This window comes from Anser brachyrhynchus (genome assembly GCF_964034855.1).
Source record: "Anser brachyrhynchus genome assembly, chromosome: 4".
NCBI lineage: Eukaryota > Metazoa > Chordata > Aves > Anseriformes > Anatidae > Anser > Anser brachyrhynchus.
Window position 1 is genome coordinate 28,107,316 of NC_137698.1, and position 19,986 is coordinate 28,127,301.

At 33.7% G+C, this 19,986-nt stretch overlaps 1 protein-coding gene across 8 annotated transcripts in view; it reads left to right on the top strand.

Moving 5' to 3' along the window:
• Positions 1–19,986, top strand: part of SPOCK3 (SPARC (osteonectin), cwcv and kazal like domains proteoglycan 3) — a 318,573-nt gene that overhangs the window by 175,464 nt on the left and 123,123 nt on the right. For 7 of the 8 annotated variants that reach the window (XM_080591794.1, XM_080591793.1, XM_080591796.1 and 4 more), the window contains one exon: positions 13,680–13,725. In XM_080591794.1, coding sequence (XP_080447920.1) covers positions 13,680–13,725 — 46 coding nt within the window. Of the gene's footprint in view, positions 1–13,679; positions 13,726–19,986 lie in introns of those variants that run through there. The other variant, XM_080591798.1, reaches the window with a different exon arrangement.

Below are 19,986 nucleotides of genomic sequence, written 5' to 3' on the forward strand. Positions count from 1 at the left end.
AGAGACAGGGTCTGATTTTTGGGTGATCTTGTATGGAGCCAGGAGCTGGACTCGTTGATCCTTCCAACTCAGGATATTCTGTGACTGTAAATGTAAGTTGAAAGAAGGAATCCAAAACTTACTGATATTTGTTAAAAGAATGGCACGTTCTTAAAGTAAGGCTGTAGCTGTGAAGTATGTTTCCTGTGGAGATAAACAAAAGTGTAAATTTCTTGTTTAGCACAGAGGACATAGTTAAGCTTGCAAATATTTTTCTAAGAAATGAAGCCTGACTGAGTTTTCTTTAAACAAACAAACAAAGATGTAGGTGTGAAATTCCTCTTTCATTTGCAGAGTGACTATTTCTTTTCCATGAGGCAACTTATCTTTTCCAAGTTTATCTAATCCAAATAGTGGAACCCAATTCCAATGGTGTCAAGCTAGGTTAGACTACTGCTATAGAGTATGTATTACTTGATGAAATATTCTTAATTTTCCTAACCCACAGGGTACATTGCATTTATTGTACTGAATAAGATACAAGTCATACAGATTTTACAGGGATATCCATTATGTTGTATTATGTTTTCCAAATGGCTAAGTTTGTTCTTCTCTAATGTTGGCAAGATGTATGAGAAAGATGTTTTTGCATCCCAGAAATCAAAAGGGATAACTGACTTATTTATAACATAGCTTTTTACCAGCATTCTTCTTCTTACCAACATTAATTTCTCTCTCTGTATCTGAAATCTACTGATGAGACTGTTACTGTTTTTAGAAATGAAGACAACTATAACACCTCAACCAGCAAAATATTTATAGTGCATGTACAGAAATAATTTAACAAGTAATTAATATAATGCTAAATATATATTAAAAACCAAGCAAAATGCAAACAACAGATCATAAGCAATATGTTTGGAACTAGTTATATTATCCTTGCAAATAGGTTTGATTATGTTAGGATCCTGTCAATAACACACTGAAGTGAATAGTGATGTTTAACTACTCTCAAACTTCACAATGGGTATGTTCTAATTCAGATAAAATCAATGTTTTGTATCACGTATCACAGCAGCAGTAAATTTTGGGGAGGTGAGCAAATTATAGCCTTGGAAAGCAGGGGAAGAAAAAAAGTCACATAGGTTATCAACACATTCAAGTAGCGAATGACAACTAACTGTACTCACAACTCTACACCCACATATCCATACCTTTAGCTAATCATCAACAGGTGCTACTTACTAACGATCTAAAAGTGGTAAAGCCTATGAAGAAAACTCACAAGTCTGTTCCCCCACCCTTACTTGTAACCAACCAACCCCACTTTCTGAGCATCAGTTTAGGAGCAAACTGTGCAAGGAGATGCTGGCCTGATAACTCAACTGCTCTTAGACATAGAAAGCATGTTCCTTTCTCTTCTGAAAGATTTTTTTTTTCCTGGTAAAAATGTTGTGTTTTTTTTTTTTTTTTTTTTTTTCCCTTGCCACACTAGTTCAGTCTTAGTATTTTTCACTAAGCCTGAGCTGCAGAGAAGGTTCTCCCATCATCAAGACTCGGTGTTTTCCCAGGCTTCTATAATAAGAGATATGAATAGTGAACTGTGATAATAACCTGCTCTCCACAGTTGGTTATGTTTAAAGGGCAGGTAGTAATAATTCAGGAATGTGTATGTGTGCACATTTAGTGTAGGGTTTTGGAATCATGCATGTACTATCTCGTTTTTTTTTTCCCATTTTGCAGTTGCTATATTTCTTAGACATACTTGACACTTTATATAAGCTTGATGAGACCTTTTCTTTGCTTTTCTTACAGATACTGGGATATCTGCATAGTTTTCTATCACAGTATCAGGACTGGTTAGGAGTTGGATGTTTTTTCTTTTGATATGGCGTTAAGTGCTGCTGTTTCAGTGGTATAGAGTTCATTCATGTTAAACAGTTTTACATCAAGATAGCATTTGATTTCTGCAGGTTAATGGCTTATATCAATACAATGATTCTAAATGCAAATATACTAAAAGTTTGTATGACTTTTATTGTTTTTGATAAAGTGGTGTACTTTTGTGTGTTATGGGTGTACATTGTTTTGAAATCGTTATTGTTCAAGTTCTTAGTTTAATATGCATAATTTAGAGAGAAATTATGAGAATACATACTGTCTGAGTAGTTAGGATGCACAATGCTGAGATCATGTAAAGGCTGCAATTCAAAATGTAGGAGAAATAGGGTAACATTTTAATTTATTGCATCCAAATTACAAATGCCTCAATGATGGGGTGCTGCTAGAAGCAGTTGGGGTACATATTTCACTTTAATGATAATATACTACAGTGTACTGCTACATACCCATGATCAATTTGGGGTTCCTCATTCTGAAGTCTGGTGTCTGGGCAACTAGTTGTTACTTGCTGTCAAAAGGCATCTCAGCCTGAGTCAATCATGGGGAATTCTGTGCATGTTCAACTCAGCTTCTAAAACTGGTTCTTCTCAGTTCTTCCTCTGAGTTTTTTATTGATCAATAACTGATCGTTTATTATTATTATTATTTTATATTATTTGATATCATTCTGTGCTTGTACTTGAAAGTGCTCTTATGTTACCTTTCTGCATGTCCACCTGGGGGTCCTGTTGCAATCTCTTGTTTTTATTCAACAATCGTCAAGTTGTGGTTTTCTGATAATAGGCCTAATGCTTATTAATGCAATTAAGTCACAGGTGTGGACTTGTTCTAGGGTCACTAGATAGTTCACTCTACGAAAGTAGTGACCTAGTAGAAGATGTGTTTATAGTGGTGTATGGATACTTAGAGATGTTACAAATTTAACGCTTTGGTAACTACTTTGTTGTTGTTGTTGTTACAGTAATATTATTGGTAGGCTATCAAAATTGCATAACAAAAATGGGAAATTATTTTTTTCAGCTTTTATGGACTTAAAAATGATTGCCAACTTTTTCACTGTTGTTTATGCAATGCTTTTCACTTTGTCGTAAGCATATAAGTTTGCTTAGTTTTTCAGATGCATTTAAATAGCAATAAACAACTCTTTGAGTCTGAAATTCTGTCCTACGATACAGTCTTAGTGGTGATATGTCTAAACCAGAATGTTGAAGATGTAATGCTGGCTCAAGCTTCTACTCCCAACACTGACTGCCCTGAGCATTGGAAAAGCAGTCTGTTGAATTGGTTTTCAGAGGAGTGTAGGAGAGTTTGCAGACAGAAGGAAGCAAAATAGTAGGTTTTTGTTGTTGCCTTTTTTTTTTTCTTTTGCTGCCTGGCTGTGTTTACTGCTTTGCAGTAAACACAAATATTAACCCAGGAGGTTTATGCTCAAGTTCCAGGTGTCAAGGTCAGTTTCTAAGTACAGCAGAGTTGTGCGTCTTGGAGGCATGGAGAGTTCAAAAGAATTCAAGGTTTGAGCCAGTGGACTTAACAGTATAAATGCTTGAAGGGAATAGGCTTTAGGGAGATCTTAACGCTGACTCTGATTATTGGCATAGGTACAGACTATAGTCAATTTTTCATCCTTTTTAGGGCATTCTTCCCCTTGATGTATTTCATCTTCTGGATCACCTGGGAACAGTAACTGTTACTTAATGAGTATGGTGGTTGGAAATGGTCTTTTCCATTCTGTTCTGTGGTTATTTATTGTATCAGTATGTTCAGTCTGTTTAAATAACTTCTTGAAAAAATATATTATTTCTATTGCAGAACTCTGCGCTTTTTTTTTTTCATTTACAGAATGAGACCAAAGAACACAGCTTCTTGTCGTTGAGAATGCTTTATTTCAGATAATTCTACCAATAAATGAACCTAACAGGAAACAGATTAGGTTTCATCAAAGAATACATGTTCTTCCTCATGAACAGATACTGATGAAACAGTTTTGAAGGAGCTTTTAAATTTGTATTAATATTTTTAAAGAGATGGGAATGCATGCTTGATTTTGTAGCTAAAGCACTTCAATTTTAAAAACGTTCCAGTTCAGCATTCTTATTTTATCTAAATGGGAAACACAAACTAAAGTTTTAGTTAAAGCTTTAGAACACAGCTTGTCTTATAATCATTCTTGCACTGTTGTAAAATTAGTAGTCTGTTGTCATTGTGGTAGTTTTACTGGAAATTGAGATATCACTTCTAAAATACTCAAATTTTTATGTATTAGAGCCTAGTGTACATGCAGATACAGTTATGGACTATTTATAGAAACAGCAAAAAAAATTAGAGGTAAAAATATTAATAATACTGATCTGTGAATAGACATGGGATGAGAAAATGGTTAATAGCCTGTTTTGAAAAAGTAAGTACCAGTAGAGCTATTAGATCTAACTTGAGCAAAGTATGTATGCATGACTGTTGTATAGTTAAATGTTTATGTTTAATATAGTAAATAATAATAATAATAAATAATAATAATAAATTCTCTCTCAATGTATTTCCTATGTAAACAGGTGTACATAATTACATTTGTGAGTCGAGGAAAGTAAAGTACATTTCCTGTCCTGTTATGTCTTGTGTTATCTGATACTGCCTTATGTTTCTCCACCAATTTGGCACAAACTCAGCTTTTAGAAAGATATGAAATTGGATGTAGAAGGGAGTCACAGAAAATAGAGTCAATTGGTTTAAGTCTTTCCCAGCATGTCCTGAGGAAGTCGACAGGATGTTTTTTTCCAGTTACAGATTTTGTAGCTAAATAACTGCGTATGTTGAGAAATGCCATGTATGCTGACAGTATAAAAGGTCATCCCTAATATCTTTGCTCAGTCTTATGGTGAAATTTTGAACAATTCTAAGTATTATTAGTATTCTGCATTTAAAGTATCTCATAATTTTACATGAACTAATAATATTTTCAGTATAATACTTTGTTGTTATGTCTGTGCTGTGGCCAGTGGTAAGGAAAATTTGGACATCTACCTCTATTTCTATGAAAGGCTGACCAAAGGAAAAAATTTAGTAACATACTCAGGTCATTCATCCAGGTATATGAAGTATTTTGTACACTTTGCTGTTAGATTTGTAAATTCCTCAGAATTTAGTAACAGACAATGTGCGTTAAGTGTTCATACTTTTTTTTCATAGCCAATTGTAATGACTGCTTTTTCTACAATTTTTGTTTTTTATGTAACTCAGTATTATATATTCATGAGGCTTGCTGGTTCATATGATATTTTTAAGCTTCTGTATTATTGACCACATCTGTAAGTAACATAATTGCGAGAGGACCACTAAGAACAAGAGGACATAAAAAGGCATTGTTGGTTACGTTTTATCGATAAATTAAGGTGATAACTCTTGAGAAAGAGTCCCCATCTTGAATCAAATAATAGTTTGTCCACATTATGAATAGCTTTAAGCTCTAACAAAAATAACACCTACCAGGGTGCAGTTGTAGAATGATTGAATTTTGGAACAAATTTATATATGTTCATATAAATTTGTAATATATTTTAATAATATCCTTTTTTTTTCCTGAATTTACTGTCTGTGGATCTACCCAGTTCACAGTAGAAATGGTTTTCTTCTAATACAAGTTATATAAGCTCGACTATAATAAATATATATAAAAATAACCTTCCAGTATTGATATTCACAAAAAATATTGAATCTTCTATCACTGGTTTAATTACGGATTCTGAAGTGCAGATTGTGTTCACAGATACAAGGTTCAAGTTAAGGTGTGCTACATTGACCATTTTCCTCATTTGGACATAACTGTTATTTCACTGTAGAACATAGTCTGGTTGGTCAAGTGCTGTAAATCTTGGTAGATCTACACTGAGTATTTATTCTTGTGTTTCATGTGCCTGGAAATGGACTCGAAGAGGACTCTTCATTGATCTGTACAGGGACTCTGGTGAGGCTGTTTGGCTTGTAGTTACCTGGATCTGCCTCCTTACTTTTTTTTTTTTCTTTTTTTTTTTAAGATTAAGATGCTAGCTTTTTTCCATTTCCCAAAGATCTTCCTGGTATGGCTTACCATTTTTCACAGATAGAAATGATAGCCTCACAATCATACTGGCCATCACTTTCAGCACAGTTGGTTGAATTCTCTCTAGCCTCATATATGGGATGTGATCTCTCTGTAGTCTGTTATTTATTGTTATGTCACTGTTGGCTGGACTTCTCTTCTCCAGACTGTGCAATTGTATGCAGAGGTCAGAAAATAAGTTCTGCCCTTGTTACCAAAGGTTTGTGCATTAGTGAACAGGCACCTGAGGAAGACTTCCTGAATGGGCACATCAAAGTCCCATGGGTGGCCTGCTACCATGCATATCATCTGTTTCCAACTTTTTGCTCAACTCTGGGCTTCTACTCTTGTAGTACAGCTAATCCAATGTAAGGCCCTCCTTACAAGTTGAATCTTGACAACATAACAGGAGAAGCATGGCCAAAAACTTCCGTATTTATTTGTAGTAGAAAGATAGTTCTTATTATTTTATTTAAGTGATCTATAGAAGGTGCTCTTTTAAAGAAATAATGCATTGAAATTTTTATGGGGATCTAGAGGGTTCATGCTTTAATATTAATTCATTCAAATTCAAAAGAAAAAATCAGTATTCTTTCAGTATTTGTGAATATAAGCTTTAATGAGCACTTGGTATTTCCTGGCAAATGATTTCAATGCTGTTCTGTTGAAACCTGCTGTTAGTAATGCCGCTAGTATCAAATAGACATCCTCCACAGAAATCTTACTGAATGAGATCTGTGAAACAGAGAGGGCTGAAAAGTTGTGGCTCTTAGCCCAGCCTCATCAACAGTGCTAGAAGTGTGAAGCAAAGAAAAAGGAGCGAGGTGCACATTGAACATGGGGAATTTGGTGCCAGAGTTGCTAGAAGCAGCTTTGGATTCTGATTGTGCTGTGCCAGCCTCATGAATACAGGCCTTTGAGGTGGCATGGCCCTCAAGTCTGGAGCAGCAAAGGAAGCTGACAGCATCCTCCCCGGAGGCTGGCACTGAACAACAAACTAACATCCTTTCACTTGTCACTCCAGTGCTCCACTCGAGGCAAGATGCCAAACAAATAGGAGTTTTGTAGCAAGACCCAGTCTCACCTACTGGTGTTCAGCTCCTGCAGTACCAGAGGAGCAATGTTGGTATTACCTCTGTGGTTGTTCATTATTCTGGAGGTTGTTTTTTCATGCTGACCTTTTGACTTACGGGACTGATCTTTAAGATTACCTGATTCCAAGGAATATTGGATGTGAATTGCCACTACTTTTATCTGTGTCTGAGATATTTTGTGCACTGAACTGCCTGTAGTGGTTTTAGCTAAACTAACTGTATTTCTAACAGTAGACTTAAGCTGAGGAAAAGGAGTCAAATCTGGCAATGGTCAGCTTTCTATACTAACCTGTAAAAATCTTAAAGACTGTGGTTTTATTTCTTAAGTCTAGGCAATAGATCTGTTGTTTGTTTTTTTCCTTTTTTTTTTTTTTTTTTCTCTTTAAACCTTTATTCACTGAAGCAGGGTTCCTGCTCTGTTCTCCTTTGGAGAGTTGGAAAGGAATCCTCAAAGGTGGCTTCATGGGACACATAACAGGCGTTTCAACTGGTGAGGAGAGATGGATCCTGTTGAGAAGAAAGTACAGTGCTAAAAACTTACTAAATAAACAGTCCCTGGAGCTAGTTCTGCTGCAGGTCCTTAGCTGTATGACATCACATAACGTATGCATGTATTGTCCCAAAGGTTGTGCAACCCATTGAATACATCTGGGACAATTTAAAACAACAACAACAAAGACAAATAAGTGGTGCTTAGGAGCACATGGTCTGCTGTGTGTGTTAGGCTTCTTGCCCTCTCAGATGTGCTGATACAGATAAGATGTGGGATAATAAATACAGCGTACAGAGCATGGTAGATGTTGGTCATGTTCCCTTGAGTGCGTTGCCAGTTAGCTGGCTAAACATTAACTCCACAGCCATACAACAGAGCGCTCACATTGGCTATGATAGATTGGATGGCTATGCAGGACAGCAGAGATGAAAAGCAGCATCTGATAGACAGGTATCCACATGCTGATAAAGAGCTTGTCTGCCTCCTGGATGAGGATTTCAGACTGACTCAAATTTCAGGTTACAGAATTTCATAGCACAGAAACATCACTCATGCCCACCCTACTGCAGTGTTTTCAGTGATGTGAGCAAATACAAATTCCTGCACTAGATCTTGAAACAAAGAACAGATGCTTCTTTGGGACATTTTCTCTGTTGCTAGGAGGCTGAAAAGAGGCATGCTTGCTTAGCTTGCTATAAGGGAACACTCAAGAATATAAACACATGTTCATAAACTCTGCTGTTGGAGAGGTGAGAAGACATGAAGGAGGAAGTACTTGGTGAGATCAAGTCTGCTGCAGAGCTGAGTTTGAGGCAAGCAAAGACCTGTAGTGGTGGACTTGGTGCTATTCATCTGGCTTGCTGAACTGGAATTTTGAATTAGAGTAACAATTACCTAGCCTAGGACTGGTTTAAAAAAAAAAAAAGAAAGCTTTGAGATCGGATGACAAAGGGATGTATGTACTTGAGATGCAGATATAAGAAATGGAATAGAGAACCCATTAAGAATTCCATGAAATTAAAAACAGCAAAATAGTCTCATAGCTAGTGACAGCAAGGAAAAAATGATCTGTCCAATTGAATCTAATATTGCAGGTTCTAAGTTACATTAGCATTTGCAGCCTGAGACACTTCAGTTTCTGAAATCATCAAAATATGATTTCAAAAACAAACTCCTAAGGAATAGGGAGGGTGGCAGTAAAATGTATTTTTTTCCATTACAATAACTTGTATAAAGTTTGAGTGAAATTTTGTATGGGTGGAATTTAGTTTGACCTTGAATAAAGTTCTGGTAACTGTTAAAAGTTTTGTTTCTTGAAAAGGCATTGTATATGAAGCAACACCATCACACTGAGACTGTTAGACTTCTCCTTGAAATGCTGGTTTTAAAATCACATAGTAATATCCCAAGTGTAGAAACTGCACTGTAGAAACAAAGTTACACTTGAAAAAATACAGTTACAAATTCAGAAAATTGGCTTCAATTTAAGTGGATTCTCTGAGATAAATGAGCTTTGATTTTAACATACAGACTTTCATGCATAGACAGTACTAGAAATAGGAATGTGAACATGAAGAAAGGCTTGGTTTTCTATATCAATTTTTGCATGTGTATCTCAGTCTGAAAATATTTGCTAAGAAAATGCCTTGCTTGCTTTAGGATACCTGCTGTTTTCTGAATCAGGTTTATCATAGATAACATGTATCATAATATTCTTTAGCAGTATGGATTTCTGTTAGATAATAGTTTGAGTGGTCAGCTATATGTGGCAGCACCTGAAGAAAATGTTGCAGAGGAAAGAACAATAAAGTGATGTAACTAATATTCTACACAAGAAAGAAAATTTGTTTTTATCTCAATTGAAAGCTGAAAATTTTACCACTTAACTATATTGTTAGATATAATTTTTTCCAGTGAGTTTTTTATTTTCCTACAGTGAAATATGTATTTCTTAAAAATAATATATCAACTACTTTTTAAGAATAAGAAAGAAGAACAGAAAAGTCCAAAAAGAACCAACAAAAGTATTTTAGTATTCTATCAGTGGTTTTTTTTTTTTTTTTCCTTCTTCTGATTAAAATGTTCTGGTATGATGCTTTTGGTCATTCTGAATTCTTAAGTCTGTCAGATTTTCAGAATATATATATATATATCTTTTTTCTTAAGGTGGGCCATTTTCAGGAAAAAAATAAACACGTATATTAGCCTCAAAGAACATACGCAATTATAGCATGAACTTTAATTCTTAGAAATGCTGTATCATTATGACCCTGAGTAAGCATAATGCTTAAACGTGCATAATTTTTAGACATAGATATTAGCTCAATTGAAATTCATCATATATGGCTCTTAGAAGTGCTATGTATGTGCTGTAGACAGAGATTTCCAAAAATTACTCGAATTTCACATAGTTTCCAAAAAGATCAGTAAGGATGAATTTTCTATTTAAAATCCCTGGTTACCTTTACACAGGTAGTGTTGAAAAAGGAGTATGGTTACTGTGACAAATTAATGACTTTATTCCATATACCTTCATGACTTGCCCTTTAACATGCCCAGGACAAAGGCAAGAAGGCCCCTGAAGAAAACCGTAAGTCACAGTCTCTTTACTGAGACATTACCTTTTGCATTGGTAGATCCAAGGTTACTTTGGCTAGAGATGCTGTAACACAACTCAGTCTTCACTGTCAACTGTGTATTTGTTCATTCTTTTTTTAATCTTATATTAAAATAATGAAAAATGAGGCTTTATAAATTTGTTATCCTCTTGATGATACCCTGAAGAGGATATTGAATGTTTCAATAATCAACATCATATTTACTGAAGTTTAGGAAAGGTCTGAATATAACAGGAAGACATTTTTTTTTTGTACAGCTGATACATCAAATAGCTTTAGGATTATTTCCAAAGGTGTCAAACTGTGATCTATTGAACCAATTTCCTTACTTCAGATGGAGACTTAATTAACTATTTTATCTAGTTTATAGAGGCACATAAAATTTTTGTTTAAAATATCCAGTAATGGATTTTCTTTAAATAACAGGTGATTTGAAAATGTAGCTGCTTGGGAAGATCGGTATAGGTATATGATATTTTTCTAGTGTATTGAAATAGGTTTGGGATGATGTTTAATTCAATATATTAAAAAAAATAAAAATAAAAATCAAATGTAATTTTTTAATGGCTTGATTTCTCTCTATTGGTTACAGAGCAAAGTGCTTAAGTGACATGCTTCATTCACTTGTAAATTAAAAAGTGGCTGGATATTCATTATGAATTGGATTTGTCAAATTTTCTTTATTGCTCTTCATACTCTGTATTATGTTGTTGATGAAGATTCTGTAGCAGGGAACACGTCAATAAAATAAACAAAAAGACTCAGAAAAGATTCAGAGAAGCATAACAAGAAACACGTAGAGTACCTTTGTAAATGGAAATCAGTTAGCTAGGACTTTAAGTTCTAGAAATCTCCGTGAGATATATTTGGGATCTATGAAGTTGCATGCAGGTATAGAGAAGGTGAACAAGAATTGATTTTTTTGTCTTTTCCAATATAAAATGAGGGTTACTAAAATGATCTGAGTGTATTCCAGGTTTGAAACAAAATGACAAAGAGAGTTTTCATGCAATGTGCATTTAAGTTGTTGAACACCTTGCTATGGGCTGCTCTAAATTCTGAAAGCTTGTTTAGTCTCAAGGTGAAATTGGACAAGCTCATGGAATAGCAGAGAGAACTATTAAATACACAGGAAACACATCTTGTTTAGGAAGTAATTTAGCTGCAAATGGTTTGAAGCCAACTTGGGAAAATGTAATAATGTATACAAGTCCAAACTCTGCATTCTTCCCTAGGCATAATGCAGGATGCTTCGCCTAGAAGGGCTCTTAGACAAGTTGGCCCGAATGAAACCTCTTTTCTCATAGATTTATTATTTAGTTAGTTATTCTAATTTTTCAGCATTTTAATGACAAACAATATCTCTGAATAAGTTCATTCTGGGTGAACATTACTGCTTTACTAAAAATTTGAAGACAATTAGCGCTTTTTGAATAAATCTTCTAATAGCAGTCTTCAGTCTGGAGAAAACAAAAAGAATAAATGATGTAAATTGTGTATTTTACTGTTCTAATATCACTTCCATCGGGGCTTTTTTATTTATTATTATTGCTTATTTATCTCTATTTCTTTATTCTTATTATAATATTCGTTATTATAATAATTATTTTAATATTTTTCATTTCTTTACTCTCTATTATCCCCAAATTCAGCTGAATTGCATGTAGCATAAAAATTAAGAAAACCTTCTATTCATAGAAAATCTCGATATATTTCAGAAATGAGCAGTTGGTAGAACTTAAAGAGGATACTGTATATGGTCATTTTGAGAACAATAAGTTACACAAAACTAAAGATAAAAGCAAAATTTATGACCAGCTGCTTTGGTCATAAATTTTTCAACACAAAAGAAAACTAACAGAAAATAGAGGATTTTCTGTTTACACTCTGTTACCCTATGTAATGTGGATAAAGTGTGTGATGCCTGTTTGTAAAATGTAACATCACATAATACATATTTTTAAATTAAAGAAATAAAAAAATAAACGTTAGCCTGTTAAGGTATTTACATATCATGCTTTTTCAGCAACTGGAAGTTTTAGAAATAGGGTATGTGATTCATGGAGCAGCATGGTATTAAATCCATCTCAAACCTATTCAGACCACCACTGTAGGAGTAACATCTCCATATTTACTATTAGGAGGAATATAATTGGAAAACACTGCCATAATTGTCATTTCTACTCATGTCTTGCATCATTTTAAACTCATTTGATGTGCCATCTGGATTTATTTACTTTCAAAAATAGTAATTAAAAAGGCAAATATTGTTAATCAGCATCAGAATAAAGGAAAGCATAAGTGTGGTACATAACTGTGATTCTATCCTGTAATTCCAGATTCTTATTTCTTTCTTTCTCTTTCAAAGAAGGAATTCCCATAAAAACACCTTTTACTGATAAAACATCATCAGTGAAAGGCAGCTTAGGATGCAACCACTTTTTTCCCCCCTTTTGAGGTAAAACTATTGAACTGTTAAAACCCAAAGAGCATTTTGTACCTGTAAATACCTGCTTGATGTTTGATTATTCTTTTAGTTGTGATTATGTGGCTTTGACAACTGTACGAGGCTCAAATTTTTCCAATAGTTCAATTATTTTATAAATTGAGGTTTTCCTGTGCTCTTCTTGGTGATATTTTAGCGAGTGAGTTAGAACTGCTGGATATGATAAAACACCCAGTTACTGAACCAAATTTATTCATAAATTAAAATGATGAGTACAATTTCTTCAATGTTTTGTTCTAGAGAATTATTACTTAATTTAAGAGATGCTTTTATTCTCTTTAGTCATCTTTCTGTTCCACCTATTATCTGAGGTTAATTATTAATTTGAAATTAATTTATTTACATCTTAGCTATGAATTTGTCATTTATTACCATTTTTTTAAAAACATTGAAAGTAGTTTATTTAATTCAAGTCTTTCCTTCTTGTAGCCTAACGCAGCTGATGATGTAATTAGGAGGATATTTTATTTTTAGGAAGATTATTTGTAGAAAATTGAGCTAAATAATTTTTTTAATGGCAAATTTTACTGATACAATTGGAAACTGCATAAGAATTTCCTAAAATTCATTTGCCGTTCTTTAAAATTTTATTTTATTGATTGTGACTTTGTAGCTTTGGGTTTGAAAAATTATTAAGGGAAAAAATAAAATTTTTCAATATTTTAGAATTTAAAGTACAAGAAAACTACTGTACTGTTTTAAAATCAGCATTAGAAACATTGCTTCCATAAGTACTCTGAGAAATACCATTTTTATTTTTAAATGCTAGTAATATTGAGTAACATTTTTACTTGATGTGTGCAAATAGCCTCTGAATTACAGTTTCATTCTCTATGTGTAATTTGTCCCATTATGATGACTGTAATCTTTCTCTTTTTTTTTTTTTTTTACTGCTTGCCTTTTCTAGGAAGTAGAGGTTGGTATACATCTTCTGTCTTTCATGATCCTGTCAATTTTGCATGAATACATTGATTTCATACGTTTTACTAAATGTAGGTTGTTTCTCCCTCTCCAGGATGATTATTTTCGTACATGGAGTCCGGGTAAACCATTTGATCAAGGTAAGATTCTGCTCCTAGTTATTTGTGTGGTTTAAGATTTCAATATTTGTAAATGTGCTCCTGTTTTAGGGTAATCACAGAACTCTCTGAATTTGTGTTCTCTTCTCGCTCTTCAGATGATTGATGTAAAGAGGACCAGAAATTCATTTACAGACTAATCATTATTTTATCTCTCTGATTTTTGCAAACTTTTAGTGATTAGAGACAGACAGGGGGCAGTAGAAACATTCAAAGTAGCTGAAAGTTTCCCTTATCTAAGCAAGTTCATGGGGTTTGGAAGGCTTTGTTTTGTTTGACATATATACTTAAAGTTAAATGCCATTTTCAATAAGACAAATGGCATTTTCTTTTTTAAAGAAAAGCAGACGTACAATCTGATATTTGTCTTTATCAGTTAAAAAAAACCACCAAAAAAACACATTAAAATGGTGAAAATCTCTGTCTCATAAAAGAGGTTCTAGGAAAACTTTAGAAGTCTCTATCATGTTCATGTGCCCTTTCTTGAGGCAAAATACAGAATGTGGACAGTGCTACAGCAGAACTTGAACCTTAGAGATATGAGCAAATGCAGGCAATTTTGACATTAAATATCACCTCCTCAGGCATTAGAAGTTAATATTTACTGTCAAAGTAATCTAATTCCTGCATGTTGTTTCAAAGTATGCGACTAATGGTGTGAAACTAATGAGAATCATGATTTCTGAATTGCTGCAAGGAGCCATGTCAGAGACTTGGTCTTCTTTTCTGGTAGTATCAATGGCAAAAATAGACACAGTGAAGAAACAGTGTAGGGGCTTGTACACAAGAGACTGAGATAAAAGTATGTTGCAAAAATAATGTTTACATAATTTAAACAATTTTTGCTGTGATGGATACTTTTAGGGGAGATTTATGAAGAACTGTATTTTATAACGAGTTAAAACTAAGAGACCAAGAAGAAAATGTAAACAACTGAAAAATTTGGAAGGCTTTGTAACATGAGAAGATGACACAGAGTATGGAGAGTAATTGTGATATATAATAGCAGATACTGCAAAGAAACTGCACAGTAGTATTCTGTGGTTCTGTAACTATTTCATCCATGTTTAATCAAATTCTAGTACAAATGATTGTTACATTGCCCAGCAACTAACTACTGGAGTAAGGAGTTGAGGCTCAAAGTTCAGTTTGCACAGAATAATCTATGAAAGGAAACTGAACTTGTGTGTGAATAATGGGAAAACGTCATTACTAGACTGAGACTTTGCTTGTCAGGTTTTAATTGGAATGGCAGTATTCTTCTGTAGAGATTGTCTTAGCTAATGCCAGTATGATGTAGGAAAATAAAACCCAGAATATATACTGTTTGACTGTGTACTCTTTTGTTGTGGTTAAATATTGTTCTGAATCTTTTACTGAAGATTCCACCGTGGAACTGTTAGAATTGTTCTAGAGAAGCTTGAAGGTTGGCATACCATTGTGGAAAGTTTTATTTTTAATAAATACTGATAAAGTGAAAATAAATTATTTGCTAGTAGATTTCAAATTGGTTCTTTCACCTGTCTGGTAAGTTGCAACCACACCTCTTAGAGATGGACTTTCCACCATGTTCTGTGCCTTTGTTGCTTTAATTCAGGATTACTGTATGCACCAGGCTTGTTTTGCTAGTGTGTTGGGGGAGAGGAAAGAGAGCAAGGGAAGAAAGACAGGTTTACATTATCACTGCTCTGCGAACTGTGGTGATTTTGTTCCTTTTTGGTGGCAATTTGTAAATGTTAGTTTATATCCACGGCAGGCCAAATGTTTTTGAACCTGCCAGTTTCACAGACCATACCTCTCTTCTTATTCTATATTAATACATTAGGAAAGAGTACTTGACTTTGGTCCTCTGACTTCTCAATGAAAAAAGTTTCTTTCTCTTAGTGAAGGACCTCTTTTCATTGAAGGACCCTCATCTCAGAAGCAGTCTTATCACTTCAGTACAAGATACCTTTAGTTTATGCCTTTTCTTCTTTGACTTTTGATAGAAGGGCATGGTGTGCAAGTATGTGTTTGGTATGAAAATAGGAATAGGTTATAATTTGATTAATGACTTACTGGTGGCAAAATCTTTCATCCGAAGACATTGTGTTGAATGTACTGGGGGTTTTGCTCATGATTCATTTTGTTATCACATAATTGAAGTGTTCTGCTTTTTTTTTTTTAAACTGTTTTTTGGTTTTGCAGAAGATATTTTATAATAGGATTTTTCTACCAGATCTACATTTTTAAATACTCAAGATCGTTATGTTACTCTGAGCTCTTTGGGGATCCTGATGCTAATGCTTGTGGAATACTTCTCTGAATTTACAAACAAGCCATCGAAGAAAACATGTTAGGGTTATTTTTCATACCTTGTTACCAAAAATGCATTGTGTATTGGGTAGTGAATATTTTAAAAGAATGCCTACAGAGTTCACATTTCTATTTTCATATGTTTGTTAACTGAAAATTAACACTGAAGAGTGAATTGCCTCTGCTGAGTAGTTTTTATCCACAATTTACTGTGTTAATTGCAACTGAAGAACAAGTAATGCTAACTGGGGTAATTTTTTAAAAATTAAAGGGACACCAAAATTTTGTTTGATATATAAACAATTTTGTCTTAATTTGTCAACGTGTCATATAAAGATCATCAGGTGTTTACCTGCCAGTATACTGTTGTTCAGTTTTAACAATGTAATAGTTCCACTACAGTCTGTCAGTGAATTAACCTCAGCTGGAAACACCTAGTCTGAATTTAGTAATGATACTGAATTGAGCTGCATGTCGAAAGATTTACAGTTTCTGAAGAAGTTAAATGTTTTCTAAACTCTGATTGTCATGCAGATACTCTTTGTTAAGAAGAGGTATGCATGCTGTTATTTTGTTTTTGTTTTGAAAGTAAGTAAAGAACATTACTGAGTACATTTGGGAGAAGTACTTTTGGTTATAATGGGAAATGACTTCTTGAAACAGCAAAATATTAAAATAAAACTGTACAAGTACTATGTACTTGTTTTTACTTCAGTGTCTTCAGATGGAAAAAGTGATTGTGTGGTATTTTGTGGGAGGAACAATTCATATGTATAAAGTAAGGCAGCCTTAGGAGTTAGTTCCTTAGGACTGAATGCAATGAGGAATGACTATATTGTTCATGGCTCTCTAAAGAAATCAGGTCTCTTAGGATTCCCTGTGTTTGCCAATAAAAGAGAGAGAACAGTGGCAATCTCGGCACAATTTTATCCTAGTATTATTTAATGAGATAGGAGGAAGTGAGTGTTGGTAGACTACAAATGTAAGCTTAAGTCTTAGATTTACATTCTGACTGCAAGGCAAGCTCTCTGTGTAGAGAATCTTTACGAGGGCTTCCCCCTTGATCTTCTGTTACTGTGCAGCAAATAGTACTGATGGAGATGCAGGTAGTCTGTCAATATGCACTGGGCAGCCAAGTTGTTTGAGGATAGAAATACATAATTTTCTAAACTTCTCTGTTTTTTGTTTCTTTCCATCTTTCCATTATATTTGTTGTATCAGTATTTGGCTTTACAGAAACTTACCTATAAATCTGTGAAAGTACGGAATAAGCAAGAAATCTTTTTGAAATTAAAGTTCTGAATGCCAGTTCTGCTCAGTTGTGTTTTTTGTTTGTTTTGTTTTGTTTTTCTATGAAAACAGTAGATTATAGGAATTATTTGTGCTTTTACAGAAATACTTCTTTGTTGGTTTAAGTTATAGCAACTTTACACAATTAAAATATAAATGTTTGGAAATTTTAAAATCTATACATGGCCAAATATGAAGACCATTAAACTGCGTAAACCTCAGGCTGCCTATATATAATATGGGTGGTGGTATAATATTTAGCTCTGTATCTGGGTTTTCAAATTGTTAGCTGTCTTTTAAGAAGACACTTGATCTCTATTCCCTGCCCTTGTCTTTTAGTCTGTGGTGTGGGTAGTTGGTACTCATGTACTTCCTTGTCAATATCATCAGTAGTCATATCTATGGGTTCTCATTATATTTATTCATGTATTATGTTGTATGCCCATTTTTGTACTAAAATCAACAATATACTTGGACTCTTTACAAATTATATTTAGCCAATGCCCTTGTTAATTTACAGGTAGTATTTTTAAGGAACCAATGCTTTCCATATATGTGTATCTTTGTGATCTGTACGTAGTTATTATTTTCCTAAGATTTCTAAACCTTTTCTAAGATTTTCATAGATTTCCTATATAACTCCCCCCCCAAATACATCCTTAATTTGAACCCAAATCTCAATGCTAGTATGTTACTGTATTTTTAAGGGTGTGGTTCAAGGAATTAATACAGTTCTGTAAATGGTAATAAATGAGTGACTTAATAATGTCTGAATTCACTCTTCTATAGTGTGGTATGTTTTGAAATGTATTCTTATGTTAATATGACTAAGATGTCAAAATTGCTCCAGAAGACAGATCTCTGTAGTTCTATGGGTATTAATAGGAGTGATTATATGGAAGTATCCAAGCATTCCAGGAAGTTAGCCCTTGCTTTGAAAATGTATAGTGCTGATTATTCAGTTCTGCTGCAAAATCTAAGTTACTGTAGAAGATGGAAAAATACATTATTACCTCCATTTCAATCCACCAGTGATATTCCTTAAAACATGATTTGTCCAAAGAGTACTTGATCCCACTGAACTTTCTTTTGATTATAGACATATACAGGTAGACAGATGTATTTAAATGAAAGTTTTTACTGTGTATCATATATATTTATATACATTTTTACTTATATCAATATAGAAGTTGATATAGACAATAATATGGAACAGGTATTATTTGTGGAATAAATCTGAAATTCTTTTATATTTAGTTGCTGCTAAAAGGTGGGTTTTGTCATTTCAGTGGTTTTAGAAACAAACAATTATCATGATTTGTGTTTTTTTGGGCTATTCAAAGTTCATTTTAGTAGCTTTAATGTATGTTTTATCAAAATAATAAAAAAGCAAAAAATATTAGCACATTTTCTTCATATACCGCCTTTATATCAGATAAAAATATACAAGGTACTTTTAGTACATTTTATTTTTAGATGGCAGATAGAAGTAGAGCTTGGAGGGTGTAGCTATTGAATAAAGTTGCATACACAAAGACACTGGTGTAATTTTTTTTTAGTGCGGAGGATGTTTTCCTTTGCTCAACAGAAATACCTTGGAGGAACAGTGGAGAATTTTCATGTAATGGAAAAATATGAAATGACATTTCCATGGAGGATGAACACCCTGAAGGTGTAGTTGGTTTGTAGATATATTTATAACATTTCTTGTAGACCATTCCACTGAGGTTTTTTTTGGCTTATATCAGGTTATATTAAATATCTGTTTACAGGAGAAATATTGTAGATACCATTTTAAAGCAGTAAGATTTTTAAACAATTTCAAACAAATTTTAGTTCTGTCTTCGCCTTTTAGCTATTTATGTTTCATCTACCTAGTTCTGTAACAATTTGGGTAACCAAGGATATGTGAATACATGCATTCACATCTCTGTACGTTTCTGTATGATGAACCGAAAACGTTTAGAATCATGTTCAATAAAATCATTTGATTTCACTCATTTGTAAGCCCTGGTAAATCATAAAGGAGTTTAATGAAGATCCATTAGTTGAAGACTGAAAACAATCACAGATTTAGATTTAAACTTTGCTACTTTGCTACAAAAACTGGAACTTCAGTGCATGCAGCAAAGCTATCGATGTTTTAAAACTAGAGGTATATATTAATCTCTTTCAAGAGAAATTGCAGTTCTTCGCAATTAAAATGTCATAGCACTTTAAGTATTCTCTAGCCTTAATAGTAAATAAGCATGAAATATTTTTAACAGCTTCTCAGTTTTGTTTTTTGAAATTCATAATGTCCTCCTAAAAAGACACTATTCCTTTATTTGAGCTAACATTTTAATCTGGTGAGACTTTCCACTTTAATCTGGAGACTTCCAGTTTCAGGTATTAGGTATGTCTGGGAATTCCTTTCATCTGGAAAATGAACAGAATTCTGTTATAAATTCTTGCTGCTTTTTATTACTTTCAGCCAGCCTTTGACTGAAAAGATCTTATGCAGATGTGTGGAGAACACTTTTAATGGTGGTTTTTCTTCGTTATGTAATGCTGTGCTTCAGTAGTTCTTTAGTTCTCCTTTATGAATTTCTCTACTGTGATAACACTGCCAAAGCAGCTTCTCCTATATGGTTCACAGTCTGAGCTCTTAACTCAGGT